Source organism: Chiloscyllium plagiosum, unplaced genomic scaffold, assembly GCF_037043375.1.
Source record: "Chiloscyllium plagiosum isolate Xiang-an unplaced genomic scaffold, Cpla_swu_hap1 HiC_scaffold_13, whole genome shotgun sequence".
In the NCBI taxonomy this organism is placed as follows: domain Eukaryota; kingdom Metazoa; phylum Chordata; class Chondrichthyes; order Orectolobiformes; family Hemiscylliidae; genus Chiloscyllium; species Chiloscyllium plagiosum.
Genome location: NW_028270151.1, coordinates 35,600,435 through 35,618,907, shown reverse-complemented (window position 1 = coordinate 35,618,907; position 18,473 = coordinate 35,600,435). Strand labels below are relative to the sequence as shown.

The 18,473-nt window shown below is 37.1% G+C and overlaps 1 protein-coding gene across 1 annotated transcript in view; it reads right to left on the bottom strand.

Annotated features, from left to right (window-relative positions):
* The window catches only part of psmd1 (proteasome 26S subunit, non-ATPase 1), a 101,528-nt gene that overhangs the window by 66,722 nt on the left and 16,333 nt on the right, over positions 1–18,473 (bottom strand). The window contains exons 8-16 of the mRNA XM_043702385.2: positions 18,285–18,351; positions 13,987–14,124; positions 13,815–13,903; positions 12,964–13,042; positions 8,389–8,562; positions 7,606–7,717; positions 6,175–6,371; positions 2,332–2,427; positions 862–926 (exon numbers count right to left, since the gene is read on the bottom strand). Coding sequence (XP_043558320.2) covers positions 862–926; positions 2,332–2,427; positions 6,175–6,371; positions 7,606–7,717; positions 8,389–8,562; positions 12,964–13,042; positions 13,815–13,903; positions 13,987–14,124; positions 18,285–18,351 — 1,017 coding nt within the window. The remainder of the gene's footprint in view (positions 1–861; positions 927–2,331; positions 2,428–6,174; positions 6,372–7,605; positions 7,718–8,388; positions 8,563–12,963; positions 13,043–13,814; positions 13,904–13,986; positions 14,125–18,284; positions 18,352–18,473) is intronic.

Below are 18,473 nucleotides of genomic sequence, written 5' to 3'. Positions count from 1 at the left end.
GTCAGTATCAGAGTAAGGTTTGTGCAGCATACCAAAAAAAATATAAAAGCTAATGGTATTGTTAACGAAAATAATAAAAAGAAAAACCTTACTCTGATACTGGATGCATTCTGTTCTTCACTATACAAACTACCTCAAAAATTGAACAATTTTCTCATTAACAAAAAGAGAAATATCACAAAACTGAGCCCAAACTTGCTGACCTCACTACTTTACCCAGACCAGCATTTTGGGTGCTGACACTTCAAAACACACAGATTACAATTAAACTGACAATGAGTGCAGCAGCAACCTGCTAAAAGCTTTCAAGGATGACAAGGGTCTTCACTAATTTTGGAGCTAGAATAGGAGCATTGCAAAAGGATTAAAAAAGGTACTCAGAAGATTACATGACAAGATTTAGCAAATGGAAAACATCACCTTTAACTACATATTATCCAATAGGGAAGACAGAAAACATTTTTGTCTTAGCAATAAAAAAAAAAGCTACGTAACAGGATGTTTTCACTTATTCAAAATTTCTTTCTTTCTTTCTTTCAAGCTAATGATAACAAAGTATAATGAAGTAGTCTAGGACAAAAAAATGTCTGGGAAGCGAAATAGAAAGGTGAACACACCAAAATGGAATTTCACTATGAACATATGAAAGCATCTTCACTCATCAGCACATAGGGACTTTTTTTCTACCAATTTAGTATAAAAGAGGATAAATGTTCCTCTAGTCCAAAACACAGCAACAATATCACCACCATGTGGGAAAAGAAGAAATAACTGTGGACCAGGCAATGTATAAGCTAGCACTTAAGTTGTCATTTTAAACCAAAATATTCAGTACCTAAATAATTGAACAGAAAACTATACCTGAATAAGATAAAACCAAGTGACTCAACTGCAGCACGTCTGACATCATCATTGACATCACTCACCTGAAATAGCAAAGAAAAATCTTTAATCTGAAACAGGTCTTTAGCAATATCAAGCCTAATTTTCAAGAAAATATCATCTGAAATTGAAATGTACGTCTTCTACACAACCATTGTGCACAAAAATAATTAATTGACTGAAATATTTGTAGATATCCTAAGGATCTGAAAACAAAATGTATAAATGGAAGCTCATCTCCCAAATTCTGGTGGTAACTTCTCTGAATGTCAAAATTTAGACAGATGCCACATAATCCACATTTAACAGATGCAATTGTCCCAAACTGTAGAATATCTGGTTGTAATTACATGTATTGCAAGCAAAGTGTTATGTGAACATATTGTCATGAAAATAAGAAATGGGGATTGTTCAGCAAGAAGAATACCTGACTGGAGACCTAGAAATCTTATTTTATCCTGATTTATGTTGACTGAAAAACTAGCTTCACCTTAATATATAATGAATTTAAGTATTTCAGGGAAAAATTATATTTGTGAATTTTGAGTTTTAATGCATATTGCATAACTTCCACTTTCCACAGTTTCTGATTTTGCCATTGCGCATATGCATCAGATGAACTAAATGAACACAATTGAATGTATTAATTAAAATTCAAGGCATTTTTGCTAGAAGATCAATTGTTTTCTTCTTGTAAAGACTCTATTGGTTTAAGCAGTTCCTCTCTGAGCACATTAAATAGCAAAGCACACTAATATAGGTTATTATAATAAAGGTCAAGTTGCTTCATAAATGATCAATAGAAATTAACTCTACCAAACACTGAGTATAGGTAGCCCACAATGAACCACTGAAAACTGTGTCCAGTTCTCATTAGTGTCTTCTGTTGGAAAGCGCTATGATTGAGTTTGGTGTCAATGTTGTGTACTCCGTGCAGATTTCAAGCAAGGCTGCGCATATTGAGATGCTATATTTCAGGTATGAAATAACTCTGTCCTTCAGATGGATGTAAGAGATCATATCTAAGTATTTTTAATAGTTGGGTAATTCCCCCAGCACTCTAACCGATACTTAATATCTCAGGTAATAGATTATCTGGACAATATTTCATTGCTGATTGTGGGATCTTGCTGTGGGATAACAGGCTGTATTACAACAATGACTGCACTTGAAAGGTATTCATTAGCTGTAATTCAGTCTTTAAACCATGAAAGGCACTACTGAAATGTAAATTATTTCTTCCTTTTAACTGTTCATCTGTCTAGACTTACAAGTGGAGCATGGTCAATTATAAGGTGTCGGTTCCCTTGCAATCAGATTCTAATAAGTCAGCATTTTTAAGAGGGGCAAATATGAAAAACAACAATCATCCAGATAGTAAAAGAAAATAATGTATTAAACCAATTTTTTTTTAAAACTTAATTTTTTTTTTTACTATTTTTTTCTTACAGCAACATGCAGCAGTCTTCTGATCGCTTTGTTATTCCCAGATCCACAATACGCCATTGCAACAGTGTACATTCCAGAACGTCTGAGAATGGGGTCCTGTACAGATCACAAGTGCCCGGAAAATACATTAAGCATGTAATAAAAGTAAAATGTGTATGTATATAACAGTGTCTGAACAGAAATTGTAAGACTAAACTCTTCTTGGAAATTAGTAACCTCTCGACCTTCTGAAGCATTTCCCATTCTTGTAGCCATCTGCAATTTTTCTGAGTTTTTTTTCCACAAGCAAGTGCAATATGGAATCACTGAATTAAACTTCCTTTGTTCTAAGCAGCTGACCTGTTATTAGAAATATGGAAGCAGGCTATTCAGCACCTTGAGCCTCCTCCATAATTCTAGGCCATGACAGATCATTCATTTCCATGCCATTTTCCAATGCTGCCCCCATATTTCTTGATGCTGTTAGTATTAGAAATCAATCTCAATATTCAATTAATGAGTTTTCCATAGTCCCTGAGATAGAGACTTCCAAAGATTCACCAGCTCAGTCTTAAATTGGCTTGTCCCCTATTCTGAGACTGCAATCCCTGATTCTAGAACATCCTTTCGACATCTACCCTGGCTAACCCTGAAAAAATATTAAGGTGGAATGGGATCACCATTCTTCAAAACTTAATCTTCTTTGTTAATTCCCTATTTCCTACTATCAACTGTCCTTTCCATTTGTTAAGGATCCTCATTTGTCATGATTAATCTTTTCCTTTTACACACTTATGGAAGCTTTGACAGTTGTTTTTAATAGAACATAGAACAGTTCAACACAGGAACAGGATCTTCTGCCTGCAACGTTATGTCGAACATGTGGCCAAGTTAAACTAATCCCTTCTGCCTGCCCTTCGTCCTTATCCCTCTATTCCTTGCATATTCATGTACTTATCTAAAAGTTCTTTAAATACCTCTATTGTATCTGCCTTCACCAACATCCCTGGTAGCATGTTCCAGACTTCTACCACTCTGTGTAAAGAAACGTGCCCCACACATCTCCTTTCAACTTGTCCCATCTCACCTTAAATGCATGCTTCCTAGTTTTAGACATTTCAACTCTCGGGAAAAAAGATTCTGACCATCAACCGTATCTATGCATCTCAATTTTATAGACTTCTGTCAGGTTTTCCTTCAGTGTCTGCCACTCCAGAGAAAACAGTCTGGGTTTTTCTAGCTTCTCCTGAAAGCTCATACACTCTAATCCAGATAGCATCCTGTAAAAACCTCTTCTGCAGCCTTTCCAAAGCCTTCACATCCTTCCAGTAACTTAACAACCAGAATTGAACACAATACCCAAAATGTGGCCTAACCAAAGTCTGATAAAGGTGCAACATGGCATCCTGACTCTTGTACTCAAATCCATGAGCAATAAAGCCAAGCACTCTTTACTATCTTATCTACTTACATGGTCACTTTCAGGGAGCTATGGACTTGAAACCCATGATTGCTCAATACATCAATGCTGTTCAGGTCCTGCCACTAACTGTATACTTTTCCTTAACATTTGATCTCCCAAAGTGCAGCACCTCAAACTTACCCAGATTAAATTCCATTTGCCATTTCTCTGCCCATATGTGCAACTGGTCCGCATCCCAATGTATCCTTTGACAACCATCACTATCCACAAGTCCACTGATTTTCGTATCTTACTAACCAACCCATCTACATTTTCATCCAAGTTACATAGAGAGGAACCTCAATTATCCAAATTTCGGATTACCTGGACAAGATCGCAAGGTTCCGATGCTTGGCTAAACTGTGTTATCCAAACAAAATACTCCTTGCCCGTAATTGTTTGGATGATTGAGGTTCCTCTGTATACATTGCATCTTTCCATAATCTGCCTACATATTTGCTCCTCAATGTCTCTCAATGTGACTGCTGGGGGGCCTAAAGCATGATCCGATGGAGACTGATTCACCCATTTTATTTCTGAGCTCCAACCATATTTCCTCAGTGAATGGAGCCCTCCAGTATGCCCTCTGAGTGTATTCTCCCTGATTAGTAATGCAAACATTAATAATGTTTTTCAAGTTTATATTCATGTTCTATTCTGCATTGCTTCATGAGGTTCTTGGTCCAGTTTCTGAATTGGAAAATGTGCCCAATTATCAGGATTACTTTTTTTTCCAGCAACTTTAAAAGTCGTGGAGCAACGACAATCTTTAACTATCTTTGTTTAACATGGTTGACTGATATGTTTACCTCTTAAAGGAATGTATGTAGTAATCATTGCCTGTCTATAAACATACTTTTTAACATAGTTTCCCAATCCACGATAATCAACATGCCCTGTATAAATCCAAATGAAAGAAACTAAGATGACTCTGGCTTCAGAATTAACTATATTGCTTCAAATTTAATGGGAAATACTAATTTTAGGACCAGCCTTCCTAAAACTGTGTTTTCAACAAGATTGTTAACTAACCTCTTTTTATTATATAAAACCCTAATATAATAATCTAAAATGGCCTTTTCCCTCACTGGTTCTTCAACATATGCTGTGAACAAATCATCTTGTGCACATTGCAGAAATTTGTCTTCACAGCATTGGTACTCATTAGATTTACCCAATCTGTATATATACTGTAGTTATCCATGATTACGACAATACCCTTGTACATGCACAACTAATTTCCTAATTTAAACTGTGACCTATATTATCCCAGTGTTTGATGGCCTTTAAACAGCTGCACCAAATGTTTGCTGCCCTTTACTGTTTATTAGTTATATCTAATTCCCACGTTTTATTCATCTGATCTAAAATCCTGTCTTGCTACTGTGCTGACCTCAGCCCTTATTAACATTACCACTCTTTCTCCTTTTATTGCCCGTGCTGCCTAAATGTCATAACCCCAGCCTTGGCTCTGCTGCAGCAATGTCTCCATTGTTCCAAATATACCATACCCATTTAGTTTTACATGGGCCATCAACTTACATATCTTACTGTGAATCCTGGTATGCATTCAGATACAGTGCTTTCAATTCTGCCATCTGACTCTATTTGATGTCAGCATTTGTTTCTACTGCTTCCCATGTTTGTTTCTGCTGTGCTTTTCCAGCAACATATTTTCAGCTATCTACTTCCGGTAACCAACATTTTCCTCGTATTTGAATTCCCTCTTAGGCTCACATCTTCTGGACAAGCTAGTTTCGAGGACTGAATACCTTTTGTAGATTTCAACTAATGTATCTACAACATATGGCTTCCACAAAAATTATTTCCAAAACATACTTGTCATTAATTAACTTTACAACTGGAGAATGTATAACACTATGGAGCAATTAAATGGATTATGTGGGTCAAACAGTCTGGGTGTTTTTTAATCTGATGAGCTTTGGCCCCGAAAATGCATTTACAAAGAACCTTCCTTGAGAGACTTAATGTTTGGAGTATTATTAATGATGGACTAGCTGGAATACAGTCTTTGGGAGAAATCGATTGAATGCATCAAATTGACTTTTGCCATTACTGCTTAGGTTTTAATTATTCTTATCAGCAATTATTTAAAAGGAAAATTAATCACTCCTCTTAATACTTGGAGAAAATGCTTGATTTAATGACAACACAAAAGAAAATAAAAAGTGCTTATGAGTAATAGTTACCACTACCTACCATAAACTAATGGTCTCAAACAAAAGCACACACGTGATGACTGTAAATTGTGCTCTTCCAGAAATACTAACATACATTTAAAAAGTTGAAATATAAAAATTTTTATAAATGCTGTAATGCAGCTCACTTCACAATAAAAAAAAGTGAAAAGCACTTGGAAAAATGCATCAATTTACTCGTACCTTATCTCTACAGAGACTCTCAATTAAGGCATCTGCTTCCTCCATTCTGCCATACATGACCATAGCAATGCCTACAGCCAAGCCACGAAGAATCTTTTCATGCTGAGTTTCCTGTGCATAACCCACCATATCCTCAATTGCTTGGGCTGACTTTGATCCTAGCATGACAAGCCCCAGTGCTAGACCAGCTGCTTCACCTGAAGAGGACAGGAAAATCAACACAATTACATCAGGACAGAAAAATTGCTACTCTAATAAAAAAAAGAAAACATCTTTTTGTCCCTTGTCAGGTGAATTAGTTTGTCTTAAGTCCACCCAACAATGACTGACCAGCTGTTCTAAAATTAATTTGCAGAGCACATGTTTTTCAACTCAAGTCTGCTTTACACATTGTAAGGAACAGAAAGCTGTATCACGTCTCTCTTTCTTACAAAAAGTAGCCGTCTTTGTAAAATGGATTACTGCCCGCATCTCTCTACCCTGCTGCCTTAGGGCATTCACAGAGACAGTAAAACATTTTTGGCAAGATGTATTTTTCCATTATGTTAGAAATTAAGTGAATAACTATATTTTGAGACCAATAAGACCATTAGCTAGATATGTATGTAGCTAGATATGTATATTCTGACTAATATATGTCACTGCCACTTTAGATAAGTGTTGGAAGGAAAGCAGTCAGCGGTTATCTTTTTAGTTCTTTGGGAAACAGGTAAACCATTAATTTAATGATTTCACACTGAGATGAATGCCTAGCGAAATCCAGTTAACACCATTATGTGTGCAGTATGCATCGAATTCTAATGTGCTATACAAATCGCTTGTTCTGATTTCAAATAATTCAGATGCTACACTACCAAGTTGATCTACACTATCAAGATAACAAGTTGTACATTACCATTAGACTTGTAATCTGCTTACAAAGTAAGCTAGTATTTGTAATCAAATACAAATTCTCAAAGTGCTTAAGTTACAACAAAAATTAAGCAGACCTGCAATCTGAATAAATCTTCAAGTATACATCTAATACATTTGAAAATATCTTCTAAGCAACCTATTCAGACATGACATGACACACCTTGGGACGGAAAGTGGGTCTCCTACTCAGAGGAAGGGACCCTACCATTGTATCCCAAGACCCCCTTCCATTACATTTGTATCCCTGAGACGCCAACCTGGGTGTGATACACGTGAGCAACAACCAGCATATTACTATGCACTAGTGTGCATGTGTACTAATCCATTCTTTATGACAACAGCTGCTAAATTGATTTTTTAAAAATTATTTCAGGAGTAGACAGATGAAAGTGGAGGAAAAGGAATTCAGATTCAAAGGACTGGAAACCAAAAGATATTTAGCAATACAACAGTATTCTGAGCATGCTACATAATTTTTGACCTTTTTTTTAAGTATAAGATTTCTCGCTTCCATACCAGTAACAGCATCATCTTGGTACAGGTTTGTTTTGAGCAGGTCATAGACATCTTGTCGCGCAGTGCCAAGTGCAGCCAAACCAAGACCAAGGCACCCTCCATGACGCACAATCTACATGTGACCGAAAAAAAATTGTTGAAGAGATTTGATTGATATGAAAAACAGGCAAGTAAAATTAAATGAGCTGATATTATTTAGATGAGAAATCACGCAACACCAGGTTATAGTCCAATAGATTTATTTGAAATCACAAGCTTCTGTAGAGTTGCTCCTTCATTAGAAGAGGAGTCAGGCTTCACCTCTCAAAGGAGCAGATTTCCGAAAGCTCAAACTTATGTCAACAGGTCATTTAAAATAATAAAGTCAATGCTGAAAATGCAGTTTCTTTGAAGGACAGGCTCATGTCTTAAGTGAAAATCAAAAAATTAAGTTTTCTGAGGTTAGACCAATATGGTACAGCAATTTAGAAATATTAATTCATATTCTCTGCTGTGGGAAATTGAAGCTGACCTTTCAGAAGATTAAAGATTCATCTGCAACTATATGCAGACAACAAGAATAATTTTCTCAACTTGCAGTAGCAACACAAAAGATCGTGAATTACATACACTGTTGTTTGCCTAAACCATGTTATTTACCCACATCTGATACAGTGCACTTAAGTCTAGCGATGATCACTGTACAAAGTTTCTGCAACTTTGTGCAGATTGTGTCAGTTAGAATTCTGATTTTAAGAGCTTTTATAGTGTATAAGACAATTTTTTAATGCATTCATCACTTACATCATTGCTAGCATTCTTTAGCTGGTTCAGCAAGTATTCTATGATATCACCACCATGATTTGCATGGATGAGACCAAGTGCATACAGACCTCCTCCCTCCTGATAAGCTGAACCAGGTGAGGAGTCCTTGGGTAAATATGTTGCCATTAGCTGCAAGGCCTCCTTTTCATGACCCTGGAAAAGAACCAGAATTCCATAATATAAACTTCAGGGAAATAATACCAGAGATGAACAGAATACATGGTGTATTTTTATTAATTAATTCAAAGCAAATCATTCCAAGAATATCAAAAGCAGTAGCTTAATTAAATACATGAAAAATAATATTTAAATCACTGCAAGGAATCACTCACTAAAGGATGAAATTGTCCACTAGGCAATTCGATGTTACTGGTCATGGGTTCTGACAGTCCTTGCTTGGCTAATGAACCTGATTCTAGAGCCACATCTCTGACCACAATTATGACAGGTGTTTCCAGGTGGTGGAAATAGTTATATTCGATGTTGAGTCTCTGCATCAACGTCAGACTGAGAAGAGAAGTAGCTTTCCATGTAAGGGAAATGTTCCATGTGAGGAAGGATTTCTCTGTTAATCAAGCAATCAGTCAACTGATTCTGAGCTCCCTGTTGATATTAATGATTGCCACACAACTCTCAGTCTACAACTTGCCAAGAACCAGCAGGCAACAGCTGTAAGCACCTATGTTTCAACCCTAGATGAGTCCAAAGGCAGCTTCTACTCCACCCTTGATACTACAGTCGAAATGGTGTTTTTTTTCCTCCGTTGTAGGGCTATGAGGGAGAGAGGGTTGTGTCTTTTTGTGGCTAGCTGGTGTTCATATATCCTGGTGGCTAACTTTCTTCCTGTTTGACCTACGTAGTGTTTGTGGCAGTCCTTGCATGGAATTTTGTAGACGACGGTGGTTTTGTCCATGGGTTGTACTGGGTCTTTTAAGCTTGTTAGTTTTTGTTTGAGAGCGTTGGTGGGTTTGTGTGCAACTAGGATTCCGAGGGGTCTTAGCCACAAAAAGACACGACTCTCTCTCCCTCGTAGCCCTACACACGGAGGAAAAAACCACCGTTTCGACTGGGACAACACATCTATCCTGGGACAGGCTAACCAAAGACATGCCAGAGAATTCCTAGAGGCCTGGCACTCCAACCACAACGCCATAAACAAACACACAGATCGAGATACCATCTATCAACCCCTCAAAAAACGAACAGGAAATGACATCACCACAAACCCAGGAACCCCACATCCAGGACAAACATATAAATAGAAAGCAGGAGACAACAGCTTCGCTTCACCTGGAGGTCGCCACTGATGTTGTTACCTAGCCAGGTAATGAAACGTCTGGATATCAAACCTACAGCTCAGCGAGCAAACCTACACCCTAAAGAGAAAACCTCTCCATGCCTAGCAGAACAACATTGCCCATCAAGACAAAGAGAACTCAGCAAAGATGCGAATACAAAGAAGAATTAGGACAATCAAGCACAAATGGTGAAGTGAGAAAGTTGCAACTCCTTGCTGATAAGCACGATACCCAGGGTTTTCTCAGTGCCACCAAGGCAACGTGCACTCAATACCCTTGGCCTCAAATGCAGAATAAGGATAGAACCCTTTTGAGAGATAGAGAAAATATCAGCTTCCAAATACTTCAAGAACACTTCAAAGAATTCCTGAACTCTAATACAACTGAAAACTGTTTTAGGAAATCCTGCAACTCCACAATTATGATCTTGGACTCCCCACTAGTGTGACAGAAGTTGAAGCTGTCATTAGACACATGACGAAAGGAAAAGCTGCAGGAATAGATGGGATTCCAGTGGAATATTCGATAAACTGATATTGCATGACATGATTAAGATGGAATAGTGGGTCCTACATAAATATATACATAGGCAATTAAAATATGATAACGCAAATGGTTAAGTCCATGACAAAGATAAATGAAACTTCAATCTTGTATTAACAAGGTAAAAAGTAAAAACGTCATGTTGAACTTGCACAAGACTTTAATTAGGCCACAGTTGAAATGCTGTATGGAAATTTTGCCACGTAGAAACAATGGAAGAAGTTCAATACAAGTCCTTAAGCATATTGCCAAGGATGAGAAGTTATAACTATAAAAGAGAGATTTCAGCATTTGGACATTTTTAGGTACACCTAAATTTGGTACACCTGTTTTTAGGAGAGACAGAAATATCATAATAATATACTGTTTTCACAAATTTATGAGAGAAAAAAATAATGTAGGGTCTAGTCAAACATATTAATGAATCATTAATCAATACCTAATGAAATTGGCCAAATGTAGGGATAATATATTTACAGACAACTGTGATTTACAATTTAGCTTAAAACATTCAAATTAACCCAATACAAAGTACTTGCCAAAATTTAAAGTAGCTTAAAATGTTGTAAAGCATCTACCACTTGCCACTTGAAGATGACAATTTCCATTAAAATGATAATCCATCAAATTCAATAGCGCAATTGGTATTTGAACATCTCTGCAGTTTCCCCTTCCCCAAAAGAAAAACACAAACATAAAATTCTTCCAAATTGACACAAAACTTCATGTGGTATGAAAATGGAAGATTAAAGGGGGAGAGGAATACCAATAATTAGCCTAAAAGGTTGGCAGGGTAGAACTTTTCATCCTTGCAAGTTATGAAATGGAGCTTCCATTCATCAGTATGGCATGACAGTGATATACATGTATCTTCTTTCATGTTAACAGTTGCACCAACGCAGTTCACAAAAGCATTCAAATAATAAACATTCGCGATGATATTTGCTATCAATGTAGATGCGGAATTATCAAAGAGACTTCACACTTTTATTTAAATCACAAACAAGTACTTTCTTAGCAAAACAATTCATCTCTAATAATAAGTAACAGAAAACACAGGTTAAAACAAAATAATGTTGGGCAGTGATTACGTGTAGTTCGATAAGTAGTAAAGATGTATGAAGGTGGCTAATACGTACATTAATGAGGCATGGTTTAGACAGCACATACAAGCAAAGGATAAAAGAGAATAAATGGCCTTTGTAATGTTTACTGGCAGTTTAAGGTACTGCTTTGTAGGAACTAAGAAATAGGACTAAATGCAGACCACAATACCACTTTGAAGTTAGCCACCATTGAAAATTATATTGTTCCATCTTTTGCCTCGGGACAATCCCATATCCCTGAGTGTGCAAAACCTGATCAACTCAGGCTTGTCAGTGCATTCGGTATAGGAGTTAGGAGGTCATGTTGCAGCTGTCCAGGACATTGGTGAGACCACTTCTGGAATACTGTGTCAATTCTGGTCTCCTTGCTAAAAGAAGGATGCTGTGAAACTTGAAAGGGCTCAGAAAAGATTTACAAGAATATTGCCAGGGTTGGAGGGTTTGAGCTATAGGGAGAGGCTTGGTAGGCTGGGGCTATTTCCCCTGGAGTGTCAGAGGCTGAGGGGGTGACTTTGTAGAAGTTTATAAACTGAGGGGAATAGATAGGATGAATAGTTAAAATCTTTTACCCAGGGCAGCAGAGTATAAAATTAGAGAGCTCAGGTTTAAGGTGAAGGAGAAAGAGTTAAAGGGACCTAAGAGGCAACATTTTCACGCAGAGAATGGTGTGTACAGAATGAGCTGCCACAGAAAGTGGTGGAGGTTGGTACAATTACAATATTTAAAAGGCATCTGGATGGGTATATGAATAGGAAGGTTTAGAGGGATATGGACCAAATGCTGGCAAATGGGACTATATTAATTTAAGATATCTGTTGGCATGGACAAGTTGGACTGAAGGGCTTGTTTCCATGCTATACAGCTCTATGACTATGATGTAAAATTTAGTCAATGGTGGGGGTGCCAAATCTCTGTGCACACTTCCAAAGGCTCACAACCCTGAGTTAAGACATTCTTTTCAACCTCAGACTTAAATCATTGCCTCTTCATACTGAGGTTGTTCCTGTTTGTTCTTAATATTCTACCCTTGTTAAACACCTCTCAGTATCCAACCTGACAAGGCCCTGCACCTGACATGCTTCAATCCAATAATTTCTCTTTTCCCTAAATGTCACAATTCATAGGCTCACTCAATTTCTCACTATAGGCCAACCTAGGATCAATGTAAGGTATTGCTGTACTTCATCAGTGCAAATGCTTGCAATTTAATATCTCCTTATATGGTTCGCTGTCATACTTTGTTTTGTAGTACTCTGTGGAATCCCACTGAAGCACTTAATTACATTAACGGCAGTATAAGTTATTGTTACCAATGACTGAATTTGAAGAAATAGGGACAAATAAGCAAAATGAAGCATGAGAACATGTATAAAGAGACAAATAAAAAACTGATCTGGTAAAAGTAGAAATTAATTTTCTCTTTTACAAAGCCATTGACAAGCCACATTTTCTGAAGCCACAATCACTTCAATAAAATGAAAAAATAGTCAAAAGGTCTAATGAAAAGCTATAGACCTAAAATATTAACTATTAACAGAGCAAAATTAGGGTCATTCACTTTAGATTAAACTTCCTGTTCTTCCCCAAATTGGAATTCAATTAGTTACCTTATGGATCACTCCCAGACTGGCTGTTGCTGTAAACTTAGCCCAATTCGTGGCTCTTGCCAGCCATTCAAGATTCTCTCTAAAATACAAAATAATTCAAGCATGAAACTACTGCTTCCCTAATAAAATGTATCTTCAGTTATCGTTACTTATGCATTATTTTGTAATTTCTTCTCCAAAATTCACAGTTGGAGAATCTCACTGCAGTACCTGGAATGGTACAGTTATCACCAGCCAACTCAGCAGAAGAGGTACCAAATCTGGGTTGGTTTTAGTCTGCATGGCTCAATTATTCACTTGGTAAACTCTTAGCTATTGGCATTCACAGTATTTGAAGTCAATTCTTTCCAAAATCATTCCAATGAGAAAGTAACAGACTTGACATGTTTGCTGTTTTCTCTCCACAGATGCTGCCAGGCCTGCTGAGTATCACTAGAATTTTGGATGCTTTTAAAAAAAGATTTCCATCATCTGTAGTATCTTTTGGTTTCATAGTGCAAAGACTAAGACCTCTGACCTAGCAAGTTCCCACAGTGACAATGCAGTTATCAAAATCAAAACACGAAGGACAAACAAACATGGAATAGTTTTTATTTGAGCTGATTTTCACAATCTGTAATTGGCAACCTGTTGAATGCTCATCATGGTACCTTCCAAAGCAAAATTACAATCACATGACAGTTTTCTAAAATCTAATACATTTCTCTTGCTGTACCTACAATGCATTAAGAATATTGCGATACTATCATCTGTGGAGAGGATTTAGTTTAGATAAATTGCCATCAGTCCATACAAAACCATCTTTTGTTTAATCTCACCTACTCAAATAAATTAATACTGCTTTCATTTACCTGAGAAACTGGTCACTTGTTGTTCCACAATGCATGAAAGAATTGGCAATCACAGTTGCTGTATGACAAACTGAATTTCTGACAGCATCCTACAAAAATGGATTAATTGTGATAAGTTACCTTACAAATATGATGACTAAAATTCTAAAGTGAGTTAAATGCAGGCCCTTACCTTTGTGTTCTTTAATATCATAAGATCTGTGTTATTGTTTCGTATTAAAAACTGTAAGTGTAGTTCAATAGACATTTCGCCACTTAGTATTTTTATCATTTTTGTGTTTTGATCCTGCAAGGCTTTGGACTCTGAAGACTGAAAAATAAATTATAATCCTCCATCAATACACTTAAGAGACTTTTAAAATTACATAATTTTCCTACCATCTACAGCATTTGATACATTTACCAACTATGTATAATAAAGAAAAAATTACTGAAAATACAAACTTATTTTAAAAAGTAAGTTATGAGAATCTGTCATTTTAAACTCCAGAGTCAGTGTCAAATAAAAAGCTCCATCTTTTTTATTAACTCATTCCACACCCCATGCTCCTTACCAAAACACTATCACACATACTAAAATATCCCTGCCCTAAAATATTTCCTCAATTGGATACAAAATGAGGGCAGGTGGGAAGGTTCAAATATCATTTTAGCTCCGTTAAAAAAAAAAGACTTGGTTGAACCATGATCTTGTTTCTAAAATGACAATATACTCATGAATAATGAGGTAACTACCATACTTTACACTTACAAAGTACAAGATCTTATGAGAAAAAGATTTTTTCCTAGTTTCCTTTAGAATTCGAAGTTAACAAAAAAGTTAAATCCTCCATTATCAACATTTTCTCCTGAACCTCCAATCAGACTAGCACACAAATTGGTTTAAAGTAGTGACCCACTGGTAAAATAGGAAGTTTTTATTAGGGACTTCCAAAACTGGGAAACAAAGTAAAACTCTTCTCGAAGGAAGGCCATAGCATATTGGTCTGTGCCCATAATTCTCCAAACATTTTTCAATTCAAAATTCATTGCCCTCTTGAGTTTACATGGGTAAAAAAGCAAACGGAACTCAACTGTTTCAAGTTGGCCATCTTCCTGGATTTAGTGATAGCAGTCGCTCTTATAATTGTGTTTCATGAAAATTGACTGGCTCTATTCTATAATAGGGTAAGCTAAAATAACAAAAGCACTTCTTTGAGTTGAAGTAGCTAATTTCACTGTTTGTAAACTTTACTTCACATTTTCCAAATCTAAACCAAACAAACACTTGGTAAGATCAAAGTATCTTTATTGTTCTACACTCAATTAAGTTCATACTAAATATGTATGCACAACAGAAAGTATGCTAAACTACATTAGTTGTTCATTTTATTCGTGTGGTGATACTATGGCTTTAAGAGATGCATTTTGTTCTTGTTTCTTTTTCAAGGAAAGTTAAAAGACAAAAGGTGCCAAACTATCGATTCAAAGCCAATAAAGTAAACAGCTTGTGAGACCTTTGGGTACTTTTCTTTTAGAAGTTGAAACAATAGAACCAGCATAAATAGGTGGAGTCAGGCTCCCACAGATCCAGGATTTTTCAGTAATTGTTGGGGTTTTGAAGTTGGTTATGAAGCAGCCACACCCCTGTTTCGCTACCACAATTTTCTCTTGGTGCGTTTTCCTCTGGACTGGAGAAACATCGCATGTGAGACAATCTATTATAGCGAATTTGTCTTTAACATGAGTGTGTTTATGGTATGTTACTATATTGAAACAGTTGTTTCTTAGTACTTAAATAATATATTATTCTGTAAACTTTTCCAATAGAGTTAAAGTTATACCAATACTTTGTTGAAAGCCTAGTAGTTTAACTAACCGAAGTACATCTGGAATGCAACACCTTACACTTGCTTTTAAACACAATATAGGTTAGGGTCTAGGCTATCTCCTTGATATATTTGAAGGGGATTTGGGTCTAGTCCATAAAAGATTGGGGTTCTTGCTGGGACTAAAACCTCTAATTCCACCTTGGGTTTAGGATTATTGGACTCAAACACACTGAGTGTTGGTGTTTTCTTCCTCAGGGAGTGTATTTGGTTGGTTGAAACAAGGAATTGCAGAATAATTGCTCTTTCAGTTGATAAGAATTTCCCAGGTGTGGGAGAAGTCACTTTGGGCAGTTTACAGAAAGTAACCAAGGCAAAACGTTTGGAATTAGTAAGCAAGATGGCAGCAGCAGTAGGATGCTCCTGTCGGAATTCCTATGCTCTACCTACTCTTTTTCTTTCTTTTTCCTTTATTTTCTCACATATTTATTCTTCTCTCCCCTCCCCACTAAAAGTGCAGCAGCAAGTCCCCAGAGCAGCGAGTTCTGGAACAGTGCAAAGGCAGCAAGCCCTGGTACACTGTGAGCTACAAGCCCCAGAACAACGTGATCAACAAACCCAGAGCATCAAACAGGCTGTGTCCCAGACTGAGACTGGCATTGGTGAGGCAGCCCTGGCACTTACCTCAGAGCAGCTAAATGCTGGTATGGAGTGGCCTGGGGCTTGGAGTGAAGTTGGGACAGCTGTTGGACTGGAGTCTGGCGTGACCACATGCAGACGTCTTGAGTTGAGCTGCTACATTATAATGTCTATTTGAAATTTTCTACCTTACTGTCATGTCAACCCTTTAATGTTGCCCTATTTTTAACTCTAAGTAATGCAACTACTTTGATTCCTCTGCTGTATCCAAGAGTTGTACCCAGATACTTGTACCTAAGATGTTGCCTTAAGTCAGATATTGTAAAAGCTTTTCACCGTATTCCTACAATGGAATGTAACAATACAAGGATTTGTATATTGTACAGCAAGCTTAAGATGGAGTGGCCTATGTCTGTAGGGAAAGGGAAGATAATTGCAGCAATAGCTCAGCATTTACAATTGCCAAGAACGCAATCACAGACATTAGAAATGGCTAAAACTGAATTGCAAATGAAGCAGCTTGAATTAGAGGCAATGGCAAGAGGAGAAGGGAATAACAGCCCCAACATTACAAAAATAAAGAAAAAGAAATGTTAACAGTTTGAATTATGATTAAAAGCCAAAGGAAAAATAACAGAATAGCCCTCGCAGAAGAAAAGGAGAAAGAGAGAGGAGAGGAGAAAGTGAGTTTTTGAACTTCAGAAGTTGGCAATGAAAGAGAAAAATTGACTTAAAATGGCAGAGATGAAGACAGAAATGAGGAGGAGGAGGTAGGAATAGTGATGCGGACAGTGTTGAAAAGCAAACCCATTATAGCCAAAAGCCTGGTTGGGATCTGTTTAAATGTATCCAGCCATTACCAAAGTTTGAGAAGGGTGTAGAAGCCTTTTTCATTTTATTTCAGAAAATGGTCATACAAGTTAACTGGTCAGTGAATTCTGATTCAAACAAAATTGGTAGGTTGAGCTCTTGAGGTATTTGCATCACTATCAGAGGAAGTATCTAGGGGGTATGAGGTGAATAAAACCCCCAAGGACTCTCAAGCTGTTTACTTTATTGGCTTTGAATAGACAGCTCCTCACCTGTTTTTAAAACTCTCTTTTAAAAAAGGGCATAATATCTCTCTTAAAGCCACAGCAACATTACACTTGACATAAACAAGATGACTCTTGTCCTTCAGGACTTTAACCTTTTCATCTCAACAACATCCCTCTTAGTATTTCCTTCAACAAATCTGAATGCCTTCATTTCAAAAAGCTGTAAATGAGGCACTTCTGAAAAAGAATGCAGGCACAGACAAGGACCAAAAGAATTTCCAACACAATGGGTGGCACGGTAGCTCAGTGGTTAGCACAGCTGCCTCACAGAACAGAGGCCTGGGTTCGATTCCAGCCTCAGGTGACTGTGTGGAGTTTGCACATTCTCCCCATGTCTGCATGAGTTTCCTCCGGGTGCGCAGATTTCCACCCATAATCCAAAAATGCGCAGGTAAGGTGGCTAAATTGCCAGTGTTCAGGGATGTGTTAGTTAAGGGTAAATATAGAGTAATGGGATAGAAGAATGGGTTTGGGTGGGATACTCTTTTGCGAGTCGATGTGGACTTGTTGGGCCAAAGGGCCTGTTTCCACACTGTACTGATTTCTACAATTACTCAGCACAACTAACTTGGTTTTAGTCTCAGAGGAAGAATTAGTACAATAATCACCTTTCATCCCAGTGCTTCCTTAAAAACAAAACAAGCACGTCTCACTGAAAAATATAAGAGAAACTAATTTTAAAAGAGTTTCTTTGGAACAATGGTGAAATGATCTCGAAACACCAAGCATTTTTCTTTCAGACAAGGAATATTAACAAAAATGCCATTGGTTCCTTTAGCTATTGTAGATCACTTAATAGTCTGTTGTAAATTGGCAATGCAGGAGACCTCAGACAGTTATCCTCCTTGCTAGAATCATGTGGCAGAGCAAGAGGAAGAGGTAGTGGAAGTGGTAGATAAATATAATAGTTCCATTTACTGTCTTACCAATTCTGTTGTTTTCATGGATGCTACTGGAGAGTTTCCCAATTTCTCATCTGTCTCCATAGCTTCACTAGAGAAAGAATTCAAAACTGATCACTAGAAATATCAGCTGATTAACGACTGAAAAATCTTTTTAAATTTAAACTTTTTTTCTCCTTCATTCGTTTCATTCTAGTTTCAAAGCTCAGCTAT